The 14,826-nt window shown below is 44.7% G+C and overlaps 1 protein-coding gene across 1 annotated transcript; it reads right to left on the reverse strand.

Annotated features, from left to right (window-relative positions):
* Positions 1 to 5,810: 5,810 nt before the first annotated feature.
* GLOD5 (glyoxalase domain containing 5) lies at positions 5,811 to 13,137 on the reverse strand. Its single transcript, XM_029067896.1, has 4 exons — positions 13,012 to 13,137; positions 11,294 to 11,431; positions 6,932 to 7,087; positions 5,811 to 5,945 (listed from the first exon to the last, which is right to left on the reverse strand). Exons 1-4 carry the CDS (start codon positions 13,135 to 13,137, stop codon positions 5,811 to 5,813), a joined length of 555 nt encoding a protein of 184 aa, XP_028923729.1.
* Between the last annotated feature and the right edge of the window lie 1,689 nt (positions 13,138 to 14,826).

Genomic DNA, 14,826 nt, shown 5'->3' on the forward strand with positions numbered 1-14,826 from the left:
CAGGGGCGACGCTGAGAGGGGGACTCCATCTTTGTACCCGTCTGTAAATTATTACTGATAATAATCCAGCCTCTCTCTAGGCTGTAAGATCACTGTGGGCAGGGAATGTGCCAACCAACTCTGTTGTATTGCCCTCTCCCGAGCATTTAATACAGAAGCCGTGTGGCCAGAAGGAAGGAGTCAGAAGGACCTGGGTTCCAGTCCTGGTTCTACCACCTGTTCGCTGCGTAACCTTGGACAAATTGCTTCACTTCTCTGTACCTCAGTTCCCTATCTATAAAATGGGGACCAAGACTGTGAAGCCTCACGTGGGACATGGACTGTGTCCAATCTGATTAACCTTGTATCTATTCCAGAGCTTAACGCAGTGCCTGGTACATAGTAAGTGCTTAACAAATGCCTCCCCCCCCCACACAAAAAAAAGCACCGGCTTGGGAATCAGATAGAGGACCTGGGTTCTAATTCCTGTTCTACCCCTCTTCTGCTGTGTGACCTTGGGCAAATCATTTAACTTCCGCCTGGGCAAAATGGGGATTCAATACCTGTTCTCCCTCCCCGTCTCACATGGACTTTGAGCTCCATGTGAGACCTGATTATCTTGTATCTCTCCCAGTCCTTAATATACTCCTTGATACATAGTAGGTGCTTAACAAAGACCACAATTATCATTATTATTAGAGTGCTCTGTACACAATAAGCACTTCCTAAATAACACTGATCGACTTGTATCTACCCCAATGCTTATAACAGTGCTTGACAGGTAGTGAGTGCTTAAGAAACATAATAATAGTAATAATAATTATCTGGCTTTTTGCTTTTGCCAACAAAGACTGAACCTGGCAACGTCTGCCCATCATATTCCAGCTTATCCAGTGCATTGTACCCACTGAGCATCCGATAAATAGTAATAATAATGATGGTATTTGTCAAGCGCTTACTACGTGTTAAGCACTGTTCTAAACGCTGGAGCATATACAAACTAATCAGGTTGGCCACAGTCCCTGTCCCACATGGGGCTCAAAGTCTTAATCTCCATTTTACAGATACAGTAACTGAAGCACAGAGAAGTTAGAAGACTTGCCCCAGGTCACACAGCAGACATGTGGTGGACCAGGGATTAGAACCCAGGTCCTTCTGACTCCGAGGCCGGAACTCTATCCACTAAGCCACGCTACTGCTCTACACAGGATTTTTATTCACATCTCCAGAGACCTGATTTCAGTCAGGTCCTTCTGACTCCGAGGCCGGAACTCTATCCACTAAGCCACGCTACTGTTCTACACAGGGTTTTTATTCACATCTCCAGATGCCCGAGACAAAAAGCATTGCTACCCTTCCCTCAGGACAAATCTGGACAAAATAGAGATTGTAGGGCGGTTAATGGTCAAGTTCCACTGTCTTCCTCCAAAGGAATGTACATTTCCTACAAAACACAGGGTGATAATTTTCTTCCCCCTATACTTATTTAAACCTCATTCCTTCATGCAGATTCTTGGTCTGGAAGCTTTAGATCAAGGATGATCCTTCGGTCTTAAGGGAAGGCCCCCGTCAACTTCTGCACTGACGACGCCCAACTATATAAAATCTTACTGCTGAGAAGAACATAATGCGCATTTCAGTGTACATCTCCGCAGCACCAGGTACACGTGCAATCCAAGTCAACACACAGGATGGGAGTGATTTTCCCGACAGGTGATTTTGTCTTTGGGACTCAAAAATTTTTTGCAGTAATCCCCCAGAGTTGTGATAAACAGCAGATTACCGGAATTAAATGTACTTAAGTAGAAGTTAGCTGGAATACTGTTTGTGACCTAAACTGGAATCTTGTTTCCCTGAATTTAGCCTCTCAACTTTTGTCTTCATCAAGGGTATTGAATTCTCCCTGAAAGCCTGATTTCAAGAACTTCTAGTACTAGTACTCACTGTCTCCGTCAATATATTCCAGCGCTTGGAACAGTGCTCGGCACATAGTAAGCGCTTAAAAAATACCATTATTATATATTCCACCACAAGCGGAGTGAGGCCACCTAGTGCCCAGTTGGAGAGTCAGATCCTACAAGCTGAGACCTGAGGAAAAAAAACACTATTTTATAGACATTTTTCCCATATTCTTTTTCCTCTCCCTTAAAGGTACCCCAGTCTCTCCTTTTCCCCAAATCCCTTACTCCTAGCTACCCACCCAATTTTATCCTGGGTTCCGTTCTAGGTCTCCTCCTCCCATAACTCCCCAGTCCCTAATAATGTTAATGATAACAATAATAATATTTGTTAATAATAAGGGTATGTCCCACGCGGGGCTCCCAGTTAAGCTTATTATGGGCAGGGAAAGGTACCTGCTTATTCTCTTGCATTGTACTCTCCCAACCACTTAGAACAGTGCTCTGCACACAGTAAACACTCAAATACTACTAGTTGATTGATAAAGATGAGTGAGTAAAGGTATTAATTCCCATTTTACAGATGAGAAAACTGAGCTACAGAGAAATTAAATGACTTGCCCAAGTTCCCACAACAGGCAAGTGGTGGAGGTGTGTTTAGAACCCAGGTCCCTTGACTCCCAAGCCTGAGCTATTTTCCACTAGGCCCTTTCCTTTCTGCTATCCTAGGCATGCTCTTCACCCCAGTGATTTCACTTTGGTGCATCTGGGACAATGAGCCCATGTCCAAGGTCTAAAGCAAATTTAATAATCTCTCCTGCTCATGTGTCAGGTTTATTGGATATATTTTTAGTGTCTGTCTCCCCAGCTAAGATTGTAAGCTCCCTGAGGACAGTTAACTCAATTGCTCTCTCCCAAGAGCTTAGTTAATGCTCTGCACACAGTAGACACTCAATAAATACCATTGATTAATTGATCTATGGGTATACGATGTTCCTTTTATCCTCTTAGCCTACTAGTGACCTAAAGAACAGAAGAAAAGGAGATAGAGCCTTCTTGCATTAGCAAGTGTAAATGGGATCAATGAAAACTTGGGGAATGATGGATTTTAAATGAGAGTTTTCTGTGTAAGTATACAGCACTTAGTTGTCAAAATATTCTCTAACACTCTACTCAACTAAAAGGCACCTTGTCCTAACAGACCTACTACTAATTCCCTATAGATCTTTAGCCAGGGTAGATTGAAATGGGTTATAACGGCTCTATCATGTCAATTAAAAGGCTGCCAAGAACACCTTTTTCCACCAACCTGTGCCCGCGGAAAGTCCACCTGACAGAGATCAGGATTGGTTGATCCAGGAAAGAAAACCTGAACAAAATCTGTTGCCAACATTATTATTCATTCCTTAATTCAATTGCATTTATTGAGCACTTACTGTGTGCAGAGCACTGTATTAAGCGTTTGGAAAATACAATAGAGCAATAAAGAGAAGATTAGATTAGAGAAGATCATTAGTTTGCTATTTGTGATTTTCATGCTACAAGTTCATTCAACAAGTTCACCACTCTTGCATTTGTCATCTTTTCATTTTTCAGAACAAAAGAGAAATCTTTAACTATGAGCGTGAATACCCTTCTTCACGGTGGGATTGATGGAAGAGCTAAACCTTCCCCCTCCCCCGTGGTCATGTTCCTCACATCGGTGTAAAGCAGCTGTTTAGAATCCAACTACTTTCCTCATTAGTGAGCTGTCAGTCAAAACCCCAAGAAGTGGAGCACTGGAATCTTCATTATTCATGACTCCTGCACATACACGTTTGAGTGCATCTCATGAAAAGGTTCATGTTCCCTGATTTCTGACAATATTTAGAAGCTGCATGGTTGATCAGGACTCTACCTCATTTGAATCAAGAGAAGGCAAAATGTAACCCTAAAATGGTAGGAGAGAGGGAGCAAGAAAGAGAGAGAGAAAGAAGAAAAAGAGACAGAGAGACAGAAGGAGATTGAGGGACAGTGATGGGGGAAGGTAGATGTGCTTCAAAATTGTTAACCAAGCACTTATCCTCTCCTGCCTCGATTATTGTATCAGCCCCCTTGCTGACCTCCCTGCCTCCTGCCTCTCTCCTTTCCAGTCCATTCCATACTTCATTCTGCTGTTCGGATCATTTTTCACCCCCTCTTCATATCTGACAGACAATTACTCTCCCCGCCGACTTCAAAGCCTTATCGAAGGCATATCTCCTCCACGAGGCCTTCCCCGACTAAACCTTCTTTTCCTTTTCTTCCACTCCCTTCCGTGTCTCCCTGATTTGTTCCCTTTATTCATTTCCCCTCACAGTTCCACCGCACTTATGTACCTATCCACGAGTTTTTATTCATATTCATTCATTTAAATCATTTTTTTTGAACACTTACTGTCGGCAGAGCACTGTACTAAGCACTTGGGTGGGTACAATACAACAATAAACAGACACATTCCCTGCCCACAAAGAGCTCACAGTCTAGAGGTGGGGAGACAGGCGTTAACATCAACAAATAAATTACTGCTATGGACATAAGTGCTGGGTGACTGGGAGGGGGGGATGAACAAAGGGAGCAAGTCAGGGCAACACAGAAGAGAGTGGAAGAAGGCTTTAGTCAGGGAAGGCCTTCTTCAGAACATGTGCCCTCAATAAGGCTTTGAAAAGAGGAGAGCAACTGTCGGATTTGAGGAGAGAGCGTTCCAGGCCAGAGACGGGACAATGACAAGGAGCTGGTGGCAAGATAGATGAGATCAAGGAACAGTGAGAAGGTTAACATTAGAGGAGCGGAGGATACGGGCTGGGTTGTAGTGGGAGAGTAGTGAAGTGAGGAAGGAGTGGGCAAGGTGATTGACTGCTTAAAAGCCAATGGTGAGGAGTTTTCGTTTGATGAGGAGATGGACGGGCAACCACTGGAGTTTCTTGGGGAGTGGGGAAGCGTGTCCTGAACGTTTTTGTAATAATAATAATAATAATGGCATTTGGTAAGTGCTTACTATGTCTGAGCTCTGGGGAGGATACGAGGTGATCAGGTTGTCCCACATGGGGCTCACAGTCTTAATCCCCATTTTACAGATAAGGCAACTGAGGCACAGAGAAGTTAAGTGACTTGCCCAAAGTCACACAGCTGACAAGCAGCTGAGCCAGGATTTGAACCCATGACTTAGATTAGGCTGTAGGCCCGTCAAAGGGCAGGGACTGTCTCTATCTGCTACCAGTTTGTACATTCCCAGCGTTTAGTACAGTGCTCTGCACATCGTAAGCGCTCAATAAATACTACTGAATGAATGGCTTCTGACTCCCGAACCCGTGCTCTTTCCACTGCGCCACACTGCTTCTCTTCTTCCACTCTCTTCTGTGTTGCCCTGACTTGCTCCCTTTGTTCATCTGCCCCCAGCCCCCCCAGCAATTATGTCCATATCAGTAATTTATTTATGTTAATGGCTGTAGAAAAATGATCCAGGCAGCAGAGTAAAGCGTGGACTGGCGTGGAGAGAGACAGGAGGCTGGGAGGTCAGGAAGGAGGCTGACGCGGTAATCCAAGTGGGAGAGGATGAGTGACTGTATTAACGTGACAGCAGTTTGGATGGCGAGGAAAGGGCATATTAATTGATGTCTGTCTCCCTCACTAAGAGGAAATGTGTCTATTACATTGTTATATTTTATTCCCTCGACCAGTTAGTACAGTGCTCTGCACTTAGTAAGCGCTCAATAAATACAATTGATTGATTATTTGAAACCCAGCAGTATCTTTTTTGAAAGTAAAGACAACCCTTCTGCTATTCAAAACTAGACTTTCATTCATTCATTCAATAGTATTTATTGAACGCTTACTATGTGCAGAGCACCGTACTAAGCGCTGGGAGTGTACAGTTCGCCAACAGAGAGAGACAATCCCTGCCCAGTAACGGGCTCAAGAGTTGGCCTCTGCGGTGTAGTTGGAAACCTCAATGAGGTTACCGTCGGGGTCCCGGAAATAGACAGACAGGATTTGCCCCACAGCACCAGTTCTGGACACAGGGCCTTCTTCAACAGGAACATCGCAGGCCTGTCGACAGAGAGAGAACAAGCAAGGTATACGGTCACTTGTCCCTCATCGATCCGGAGCGAAACAAACCAATGCCATCATTATTACTGTGAGCCCGTCACTGGGCAGGGATTGTCTCTGTCTGCTGCCGACTTGTCCATTCCAAGCGCTTAGTACAGAGCTCTGCACATAGTGAGCCCTCAGTAAATACTATTGAATGAATGAATGAAATCATGAAGAGAACAGGAAAAAAACAAAACTTGAAATATTGCTCAGAATCCTTGAATTTCACTTGCTCAACTCTATATATCTTCATCACCCTATGTATTTTGTTTAATGAGATGTCCATCACCCTGATTCTATTTAGTGGCCATTGTTTTTACGAGATGTTCTTCCCCTCGACTCTATTTATCGCCATCGTTCTCGTCTGTCCGTCTCCCCCGATTAGACCGTAAGCCCGTCAGAGGGCAGGGACCGTCTCTATCTGTTGCCGATTTGTCCATTCCAAGCGCTTAGTACAGTGCTCTGCACATAGTAAGCGCTCAATAAATACTATTGAATGAATGAATGAACTTGTGACCTAAATCAGCATTTCAGTGTTTAAAGCAGCAGCCAGAAGCAGCATGGCTGAGTGGAAAGAGCTCGGGCTTGGGAGTCAGAGGTCATGGGTTCTAATCCCGACTCTGCCGCTTGTCAGCTGTGTAGCCTTGGGCAAGTCACTTAACTTCTCTGGGCCTCAGTTACCTCATCTGTAAAATGGGGATGAAGACTGTGAGCCCTACGTGGGACAACCTGATGACCTTGTATCTACCCCAGTGCTTAGAACAGTGCTTGGCACATAGTAAGCGCTTAGCAAATACCGACATTATTATTATTATAGGTTTCCACAGAAAAGTAGCCAAACTGACTTGGAAGGTCGCACCACCAAGCCCTAGATGGTGCCATTGTTCTTAGCGTCCTAGAATCAAATGGGGCTGCTCAGTGTTAGTGAGGGACGTTCGACAAACCTTTAGGTGTTCCATCACCACATCCAGAGGAGTTTCTGTGATCAGGCAAACGTCTATAGAACCGGGAACTGGATTGTGAGCTTTGGGTTCAAACTCTTTCCCGGCCTCATGGAGGTTAAACTTCTGATTGCCAAAACTCAGAGCTTTCCGGTTTCCCTGTTCCAAGTAACATGGATGATAAAGAAAACCAATACAAATATCTGCTACGGCCAAAACATACACATATTATGCAAGCTCTTTAAATACCCCATGAAACCCCTGCCGGTAACTAGCAATCCTTGGATATTTCTGATTCTCTGCTCTCCCCCGGGACAACGCTCACTTTGCAAGGCTATTTTTATTCCCCCGTAGACTGAAAACTTGTTGTGTCTACCGAGTCTGTCGTACTCTCCCAATCGTTCAGTGGAGCGCTCTGCACCCAGTAAGCGCTCAGTAAATACCACCGATTGATTAATTGATTCCAGGTGTCTACCCAAAGAAGGCCCTTCCCTGTGCCCCTCGTATTCACTAATCTCTCCTCACTCCAACTGCCAATCAGTCAATCACATTTAGTGAGCACTTGCTATGTGCAGAGCACTGTTCTAAACACTCGGGAGAGTACAATGCGAAAGAATTGAAGGACGCGTTATGACAATTTCTAAAGTCCTGTTAAAAATGACACATTTTTAAAAAGCTTGATCTTGATTTTAAGAAGTTCCTGAAAATGCTTGGGCTTCATACTTTCACTGAAAGGTTAGGACTCAGAGAGAGAAAGAAAACCCAAACATTTGGCCAAATGAATTAGCTGAAGAAATCTTATTTCCAGGCTGGTCTTGTCCAAACGAGTTTGGTCTGCTTGAACTGCTAAGTATTCATTCATTCATTCATTCATTCATTCATTCAATAATATTTATTGAGAGCTTACTATGTGCTGAGCACTGTACTAAGCGCTTGGAATGTACAAATCGGTAACAGTTAGAGACAGTCCCTGCCCTCTGACGGGCTCACGGTCTAATCGGGGGAGACGGACAGACAAGAACAATGGCAATAAATAGAATCAAGTATTGTAAACTGGTTTTACCTGTCTATTTTGGGTGCAAGTATTCAGAATTTGGAACTGACAACACTTTAAGTGCCCTTCACCTCAAAATGATTTTAATATTAATAATGATAATACTACTACAATAGTGATAATAGTTATTGTTAAATACTTACTATGTGCCAGGCACTGTACTAAACACTGGAGTAGATTCAAGATAGTTGGGTTAAACACAGTCCCTGTCCCACATAGGGCTCAAAGTCTTAATCCCCATTTTACAGATGAGGGAACTGAGGCACAGAGAAGTTAAGGGAATTGCCCAAGGTCACACAGCAGCTACATGTCAGAGCCGGGATAAGAACCCAGTTCCTTCTGACTCCCAGGCCCATGTTCTATCCACTAGGCCATGCTGATATGGGGTAACCTCCCTCTCTCCTAGGATCACAGGAAGTTGGAAGGTCTCATTCTTCAAGGTTTTGATGCGATTGTGCCTATTGGCTCTGAATGGGGCAAACCTAAAGCCCAGAAACTAGAAAAATCAAAAAGATGAACAAAAAAGATCCTCTCCAGAAGTGCCTGAAAATGGCAGGTTTGTCATAAAGAGAGGGTGCTAGTTGGTGAGGGACCCCTAGCCCACCTACTCCTCCCTCTAGGAGAGCTGAAATTTAATGTCATTATTAGCATCTCTGCTCTCTATTCACTGAAGCTTAATGCGGTCATCTCTCTCTCTTATGAAATTAGAGTACTCTGCAAGACTCTCTTGATGCAATTTGCCTCTTCGTGCATTACAAACAGATGAGCTTGCTTAAAACGCTCGGCTTGGACGTTACTGGAAGTTTCAAGTCGCTGCTTTGGAAATGATGCTAAGGTATCGGTCTGGTTTCTATAAGTACCCTGTCTTACCTACGCTGCAAAGACTCCATATTCATTGGACATTGACTGCAGCCTAGAGTTTCAGATTCTTCCTGTCCTTTTTCTAACCTCTAAATTGTCTGCTCATTTCCTTTCCAATATTTGAAATTTTAACCAGTCTCCTTGTGTCTTTGTCAAGCCGACTGCATAAATAAGGAACATGAAAGGGATTCGATACGTTATTATATCTCCAGACTCAGCTTACGACACATGACCTCTTTCCATGCTTCCCTCTGGACCGGTATCTTTGTCACCTTCGCACAGGTTGCTGATTATACCCTCCTGAGGGTGAGCAGAAAGTAACATCCCTCGTGACAGGACAGGCATGAAGGAGAGGTAAGCACAAAACGGCTGATGAGGTAAAAGGATCTAGAGGGCAAACGTGGCCTAGTGGAAAGAGCACAACATTATAAATCAGAAGATCTGGCTTCTAACCCTGGTTTTGCCATTTGCCGGCTTTGTGGTGTGACTTCCCTGGCTGTTTCCTCATCTGTAAAATTGGGGTTAAATACCTGTTCTCTCTTCCCCTTAGATTTGAGGCCTATGTGAGGCGGGGAGAATGTCTGAGTAAGCGCTACACACAAATAATAATAATAATAATCTGATCACATTGTATTTCTACCAGCGCTTAACACAGTGCGTAACACATAGTAAGTACTTACCAAATATCACTATTATTATTATTTTTAATCGAAAAAAAGCAGCACTGAAAGAAGACGAGAAAAGGCCAGTTCACCGTACGAAAGTGCAAAAACGTTAGGAAAATAGCAACTGTTTTAACCCAGGTATCGAGAAGTGCATTTGCCATATAAAGCTATCTATAAGAGAGAAAAGCACAATATGAGGAGGGAGTCAGTGGTTCTGAAAGCAGTACGTTCAACCAACATTTACTTGAGTCTCTTAGAAGGTGAACAAAAACAACCAATTCACCATCAGATGAAAATGTATAAAATATTTTTAGGGACGCAGCTAATTTTTTGTGCGGGGGGGAATACTAGTTACAAGCAGCAGGAGTCCTTTGCAAGTGTTACACTATACAACTCTTTGGAATGAAGAATTTGCATTCTATCATGAAAAATTGAACATGACATCTTTGGCTTCTCCACAGAGGTAATGACTTTTTAACATAGTTTGCTTGGCAGACAGTGAAGACCCAGTTCTCAGCTATTTTATTTCAAACCTGAGGGTCTACAAGCATGTGTCTGTGCCCATCCTGACAGAGGAGCATGAAAAAGACATTCAGTTCCCAGTATATTCTGTGTCACATAATGAAATACCTCAAAGGTAACTTACTAAATTCCCATTTTGCGTGAGGGAAATCTCGACGGAAGGAAGGGATCGAGGAAAAAAAGAGTAGGTTTAGAATGAGTGGTGGAATTCATTATTGGTAAAGGAATGATGCAGTTATAAAATAAGTCTGAGGCAAGTTTAGACACGGAACTGGGCATTATTATTACTAACTGGGGGAAAGGTTGATGCTCTAGTCCAAGTGAGGCTGGAATCTGCAATAGCTAATCCAGATTTTAAAGAAGCAGTGCTGGAATAATAATAATGTTAATAATAATAATAGTTTTTCAGTGCTAGTCTTTTTTCAGTGCCTGGGCACACTAAAATCAGACCAGACACAGTCCCTTGTCCACATGGGGCTCACAGTTTAAGGCGGAGGGAGAACGGATACTGAATCCCCATTATACAGAAGAGGAAAAAGAGGCACAAAGAAGTGATTTACTCAAATTCACAAAGCAGGGAGGTGGTCGAGGCCGGCTTAGAACCCAGGTCTTCTGACAACCAAGCTTGTGCTCTTTCTACAAGTCCTCGTTGTGGCTCCTCTCCTTTAGGGCTTATTAAATTTCTAAAATTGCAGCGTCTTCCCCTCAGGGAGCCGATTGTGGGCGGGCATTGTGTCTGTTATACTGCTTCACTGTAGTCTCCCAAGGACTTAGTACAACTTGTGTGTTGTAATATTAGTATTAGTAATCATGTGAAGCAGCATTCCTATTGGATAGAGCCCGGGCCTGGGAGTCAGAAAGAGCTGGGTTCTAGCCTTGCTCCACTGTGTGTCTGCTGTGTGACCTTGGGCAAGTCACCTCACTTCTCTGGGCCTCAGCTACCTCATCTGTAAAATGAGGATGAACACCATGAGCTCCACATGCAACAGGGACTGTGTCCAACCTGATTTGCTTGTATCCGCCCCAGCGCTTAGTACAGTGCCAGGAACATAGTAAGTACTTAACAACTTAAAAAAATGCTCTGCACACCGAAAGCCCTTAATAAATGCAACTGATTGATGAATTGATTAGCCTATGATTTCACCGTCAATCAAATTAGGCCATTTTCATTTCAAGATGATGGTTTGTTCTTAAAGGTGTTGATAGTTACCATGACTTACTTTGAACGATCAGTAAGTGGTCTAATGAATAGCAGGGGTTTACCTTGAAAGTCATGACTTCCGTGCCCAGGACTTTGGAGTAAAAAGCTATCGTGTCTTCAAGATTCTTCACCGTCATCACCAGGTGGTCCATTCTCTGGATGGCAAATGGAGTCGGCGTCTTACCGCGATCTCCTGCGCTCTGTTCGTGGTGGTCATGAATGCATGAGAAAGGACCGAACGGAAAAGAATCAGCATGGCTTGGTGGAAAGAGCGCAGGACTGAGAGGCGGAGGAGCTGGATTCTCATTTTTGTTCCACCACTTGATGGCTGTGTGACCTTGGGAAAGTAATTTCATTCATTCATTCATTGAAAAGTATTTATCGAGCGCTTACTATGTGCAGAGCACCGTAATAAGCGCTTGGAAGGTACAATTTGGCAACAGATAGAGACGATCCCTGCCCTATGATGGGATCACAGTGACTTCTCTGTGTCTCAGTGAAGCAGCATGGCGTAATGGATAGAGCACGGGCCCGGGAGGTAGGAAGTCACGGGCCTAGGACTTCTAATCCCGACTCTGCCACTTTCCTGTGTGACCTTGGACAAGTTACTTCACTTATCCATGCCTCAGTTTCCTCATTAGTAAGTAGTGAATTGAGACTGTGAGCCCTACATGGTACGGGGACCGTGTCCAACCCAATTTGCTTGTATCCATCCCAGCGCTTAGTACAGTGCCTGGCCCAAAGTAAGCGCAGGTATAATAATAATATAATAATAATAATAATAATGTTGGCATTTGTTAAGCACTTACTATGTGCCAAGCACTGTTCTAAGTGCTGGGGTAGATACAAGGTAATGAGGTTGTCCCACGTAGGGCTCACAGTCTTCATCCCTATTTTACAGATGAAGTAACTGAGGCACAGAGTAGTTAAGTGACATGCCCAAGGCCACACAGCAGACAAGCGGCGGAGGCGGGATTAGAACCCAGATACCAGGATTACTGTTAGTCTGTTGCTATGGGTCGGAGATGACTCGAACACATAAGAGAAGACAAGACCTCTTAGTACAGTGCCTGACACATAGTAAGTGCTTAACAAATACAATTAAAATTATTTAAAAAAACCCTTGCCCCTTCCTATCTTAGAGCGGCAGTATTCCCTAGTGGATAGAGCACGGGCCTAGAACTCAGAAGGGCCTGGGTTCTAATCCCAGCTCTGCCACTTGTCTGCTGTGTGACCTTGGGCAAGTCACTTCAGGTTTCTATGCCTCAGTTACCTCATCTGTCAAATGGGAATGAAGACTGTGAGCCCCACGGGGGACAGGAACTGTTTCCAACATGATTAGCTTGTATCTGCCCCATCACTGGCACAGAGAAAGTACTTAACAAACACCCCCCAAAAAGAAAAATCGAGAGTCCTAAGGGGCAACCATCTCCAATCTCTCACACCCCATTTTCCAAGGAGGAGGGACAGAGTTACTTGCAGTTAAGGGGGCAGATCAGGCTCAGTACACCAGAAAGTTGGAAGGGATCCCAGGGAATGCCGGATCACTCTGTCCCTCCTCCGGAAACTCCAGATCCCAGCGTGCTGACTCCATGCTGCAGGAAAGGGGGTTGGAGGGGCTCACTCTCTCCGCCCTTGCCCCCTCACCTGCCCACCATTACTTCCTGGGCGAGGCATCTCCGCCAGCTTCTGCCGCCGCAGCCTGGCTCCTTGCAGTCTGAGGGTCGGAGTCCAAAAGGTGCGGGATAAGGAGAGGGTGGAGCCTGGGACCCGTCCTTACCTCCTCTTCCGCGCCGGACTGCCTCGTGTCGGCCTTCCTGGCCTCGTCACCCCCTCTCGCCAGGGTTAGGCGAAAAAGGGTACGTTGGAGCTTCGGGCCGCCAGCTCTGCGGGCAGTGTGGATCATGGGTGCGGCCCGCCTCGGGGTCCAGAGCTCCACGATCCCCGCTTCTCCGCTTTTGTGAGACTGTGTAACTTTGCTCCCAGATGGTGAGCCGGGAGGCAGGAGAAAGAAATCAAACTGGAAAGGCGGTGTTGTGGCAGAAGGACAATATTGCTAAAACTTCCAGGGTTGATTGGCCTACCGGATAGAGCGAGGGCCTGGGAGTCAGAAGGAACTGTGTTCTACTCCCAGCTCCACCACTTGTCTGCTGTGTGACCTTGGGCAAGTCACTTCACTTCTCTGGGCCTCGGATATCTCATCTGTAAAGTGGGGATCGAGACTTTGAGCCCCATGTAGACGGGGCCTGTTTCCAACCCAGTTTGCACCAACATTATTAGTACAGCGCCTGGTAGATAGTAAGCGCTTAACAAGTACAATAATAATAATGATAATAGTCTGTTCTTTCTGTTATGTCTGTTAGGACACTATTCTTTCCCCTTTGGAAAAGTCAGGGAGCAGCATTATTCATTTATACACACAGGACATCCCAGCTGTGCCTTCCAACCAGTGAGGATTGCCTGAAACTGTCATAGGACAGGCAGCGTGACCCAGTAGAAAGAGCGCGGGCCTGGGAGTCAGAGGTCCTGGGTTCTAAACCCACTTGTACCACTTGCCTGTCGAAGGACCTTGGGCAAATCACTTAACTTCTCTGTGCCTCAGTTTCCTCATTTGTAAAATGGGGATTCTATACCTCTTCTCCCTCCTACTTAGGCTGTGGGACTGTGTCCAATCTTATATGTACCCCAGGGCTGACTGAGTACAGTGCTTGGCACACAGTAAATGCTTAAAAATACACAATTATTATTAATGGAGTACTGGGTTTTAATTTCAGCTTTGCACTGACCTGCTGTGGGACTTTGGGCAAGTCACTAAACCTTCCTGGGCTTTGGTTTCCCCTTCTGTCAAGTAAAGATGATATACCTGCTCTACACGTTGTGAGACTCTGCAGACGTCTATTGAATCCGATTACCTGAACTCACCCCAGCACATTGCTTTGGTACGCAGGAAATGTTTAATAAATATAGCAATATTATTATTATTATTACTAGATAATGGGGGAGCTCTCTACTTCTGGTTGCTACCAATCATCTTTACACTTGATACTGTGCTATATAATTTCAGGAAGTTATAGCTTCAGGAAGCTATAGGCTTCCCTAAGCCCTCCTCTTCTCTTCTCCCACTCTCTTCCGTGTCGCCCTGACTTGCTCCCATTACTCATTCATTCATTCATTCAATAGTATTTATTGAGTGCTCACTATGTGCAGAGCACTGTACTAAGCGCTCGGAATGTACAAATCAGTAACAGAGACAGTCCCTGTCCTTTGACGGGCGCACAGTCTAATCGGGGGAGACGGACAGACAAGATATTCAACTCCTCTCCCAGCCCCAGAGCACTTACATCCATTTCTGTCATTTATTTCTTCATATCAATATCTCTCTCCCCCTTTAGACTGTAAGCTTGTTGTGGGCAGGTCATTGTTATACTGTACTCTCGCAAGCGCTTGGTACAGTATTTCGCACCCAGTAAGCGCTCAATAAATGCAACCGAATGAATGAATGAATTAATTAATAAAAGAAAGCCTGAGCATTCAATCCTTAGTGGGAACAGGGAGTGGTCAGAATTAAACCACACAACGAAGAAACCAGTACAAT

Source organism: Ornithorhynchus anatinus, chromosome 6 (assembly GCF_004115215.2).
Source record: "Ornithorhynchus anatinus isolate Pmale09 chromosome 6, mOrnAna1.pri.v4, whole genome shotgun sequence".
NCBI classification, from domain to species: Eukaryota; Metazoa; Chordata; class Mammalia; order Monotremata; family Ornithorhynchidae; genus Ornithorhynchus; species Ornithorhynchus anatinus.

Excerpts from the sequence above, each read along its gene's own strand:
- GLOD5 (XM_029067896.1), bottom strand. The coding sequence starts at position 13,137 with ATGATCCACACTGCCCGCAGAGCTGGCGGCCCGAAGCTCCAACGTACC. Across the intron at positions 11,432-13,011 it reads AGTCCGGCGCGGAAGAGGAG|AGCGCAGGAGATCGCGGTAA; the intron begins GTAAGGACGGGT and ends CACCACGAACAG. Across the intron at positions 7,088-11,293 it reads CGGAAGTCATGACTTTCAAG|GGAAACCGGAAAGCTCTGAG; the intron begins GTAAACCCCTGC and ends TACTTGGAACAG.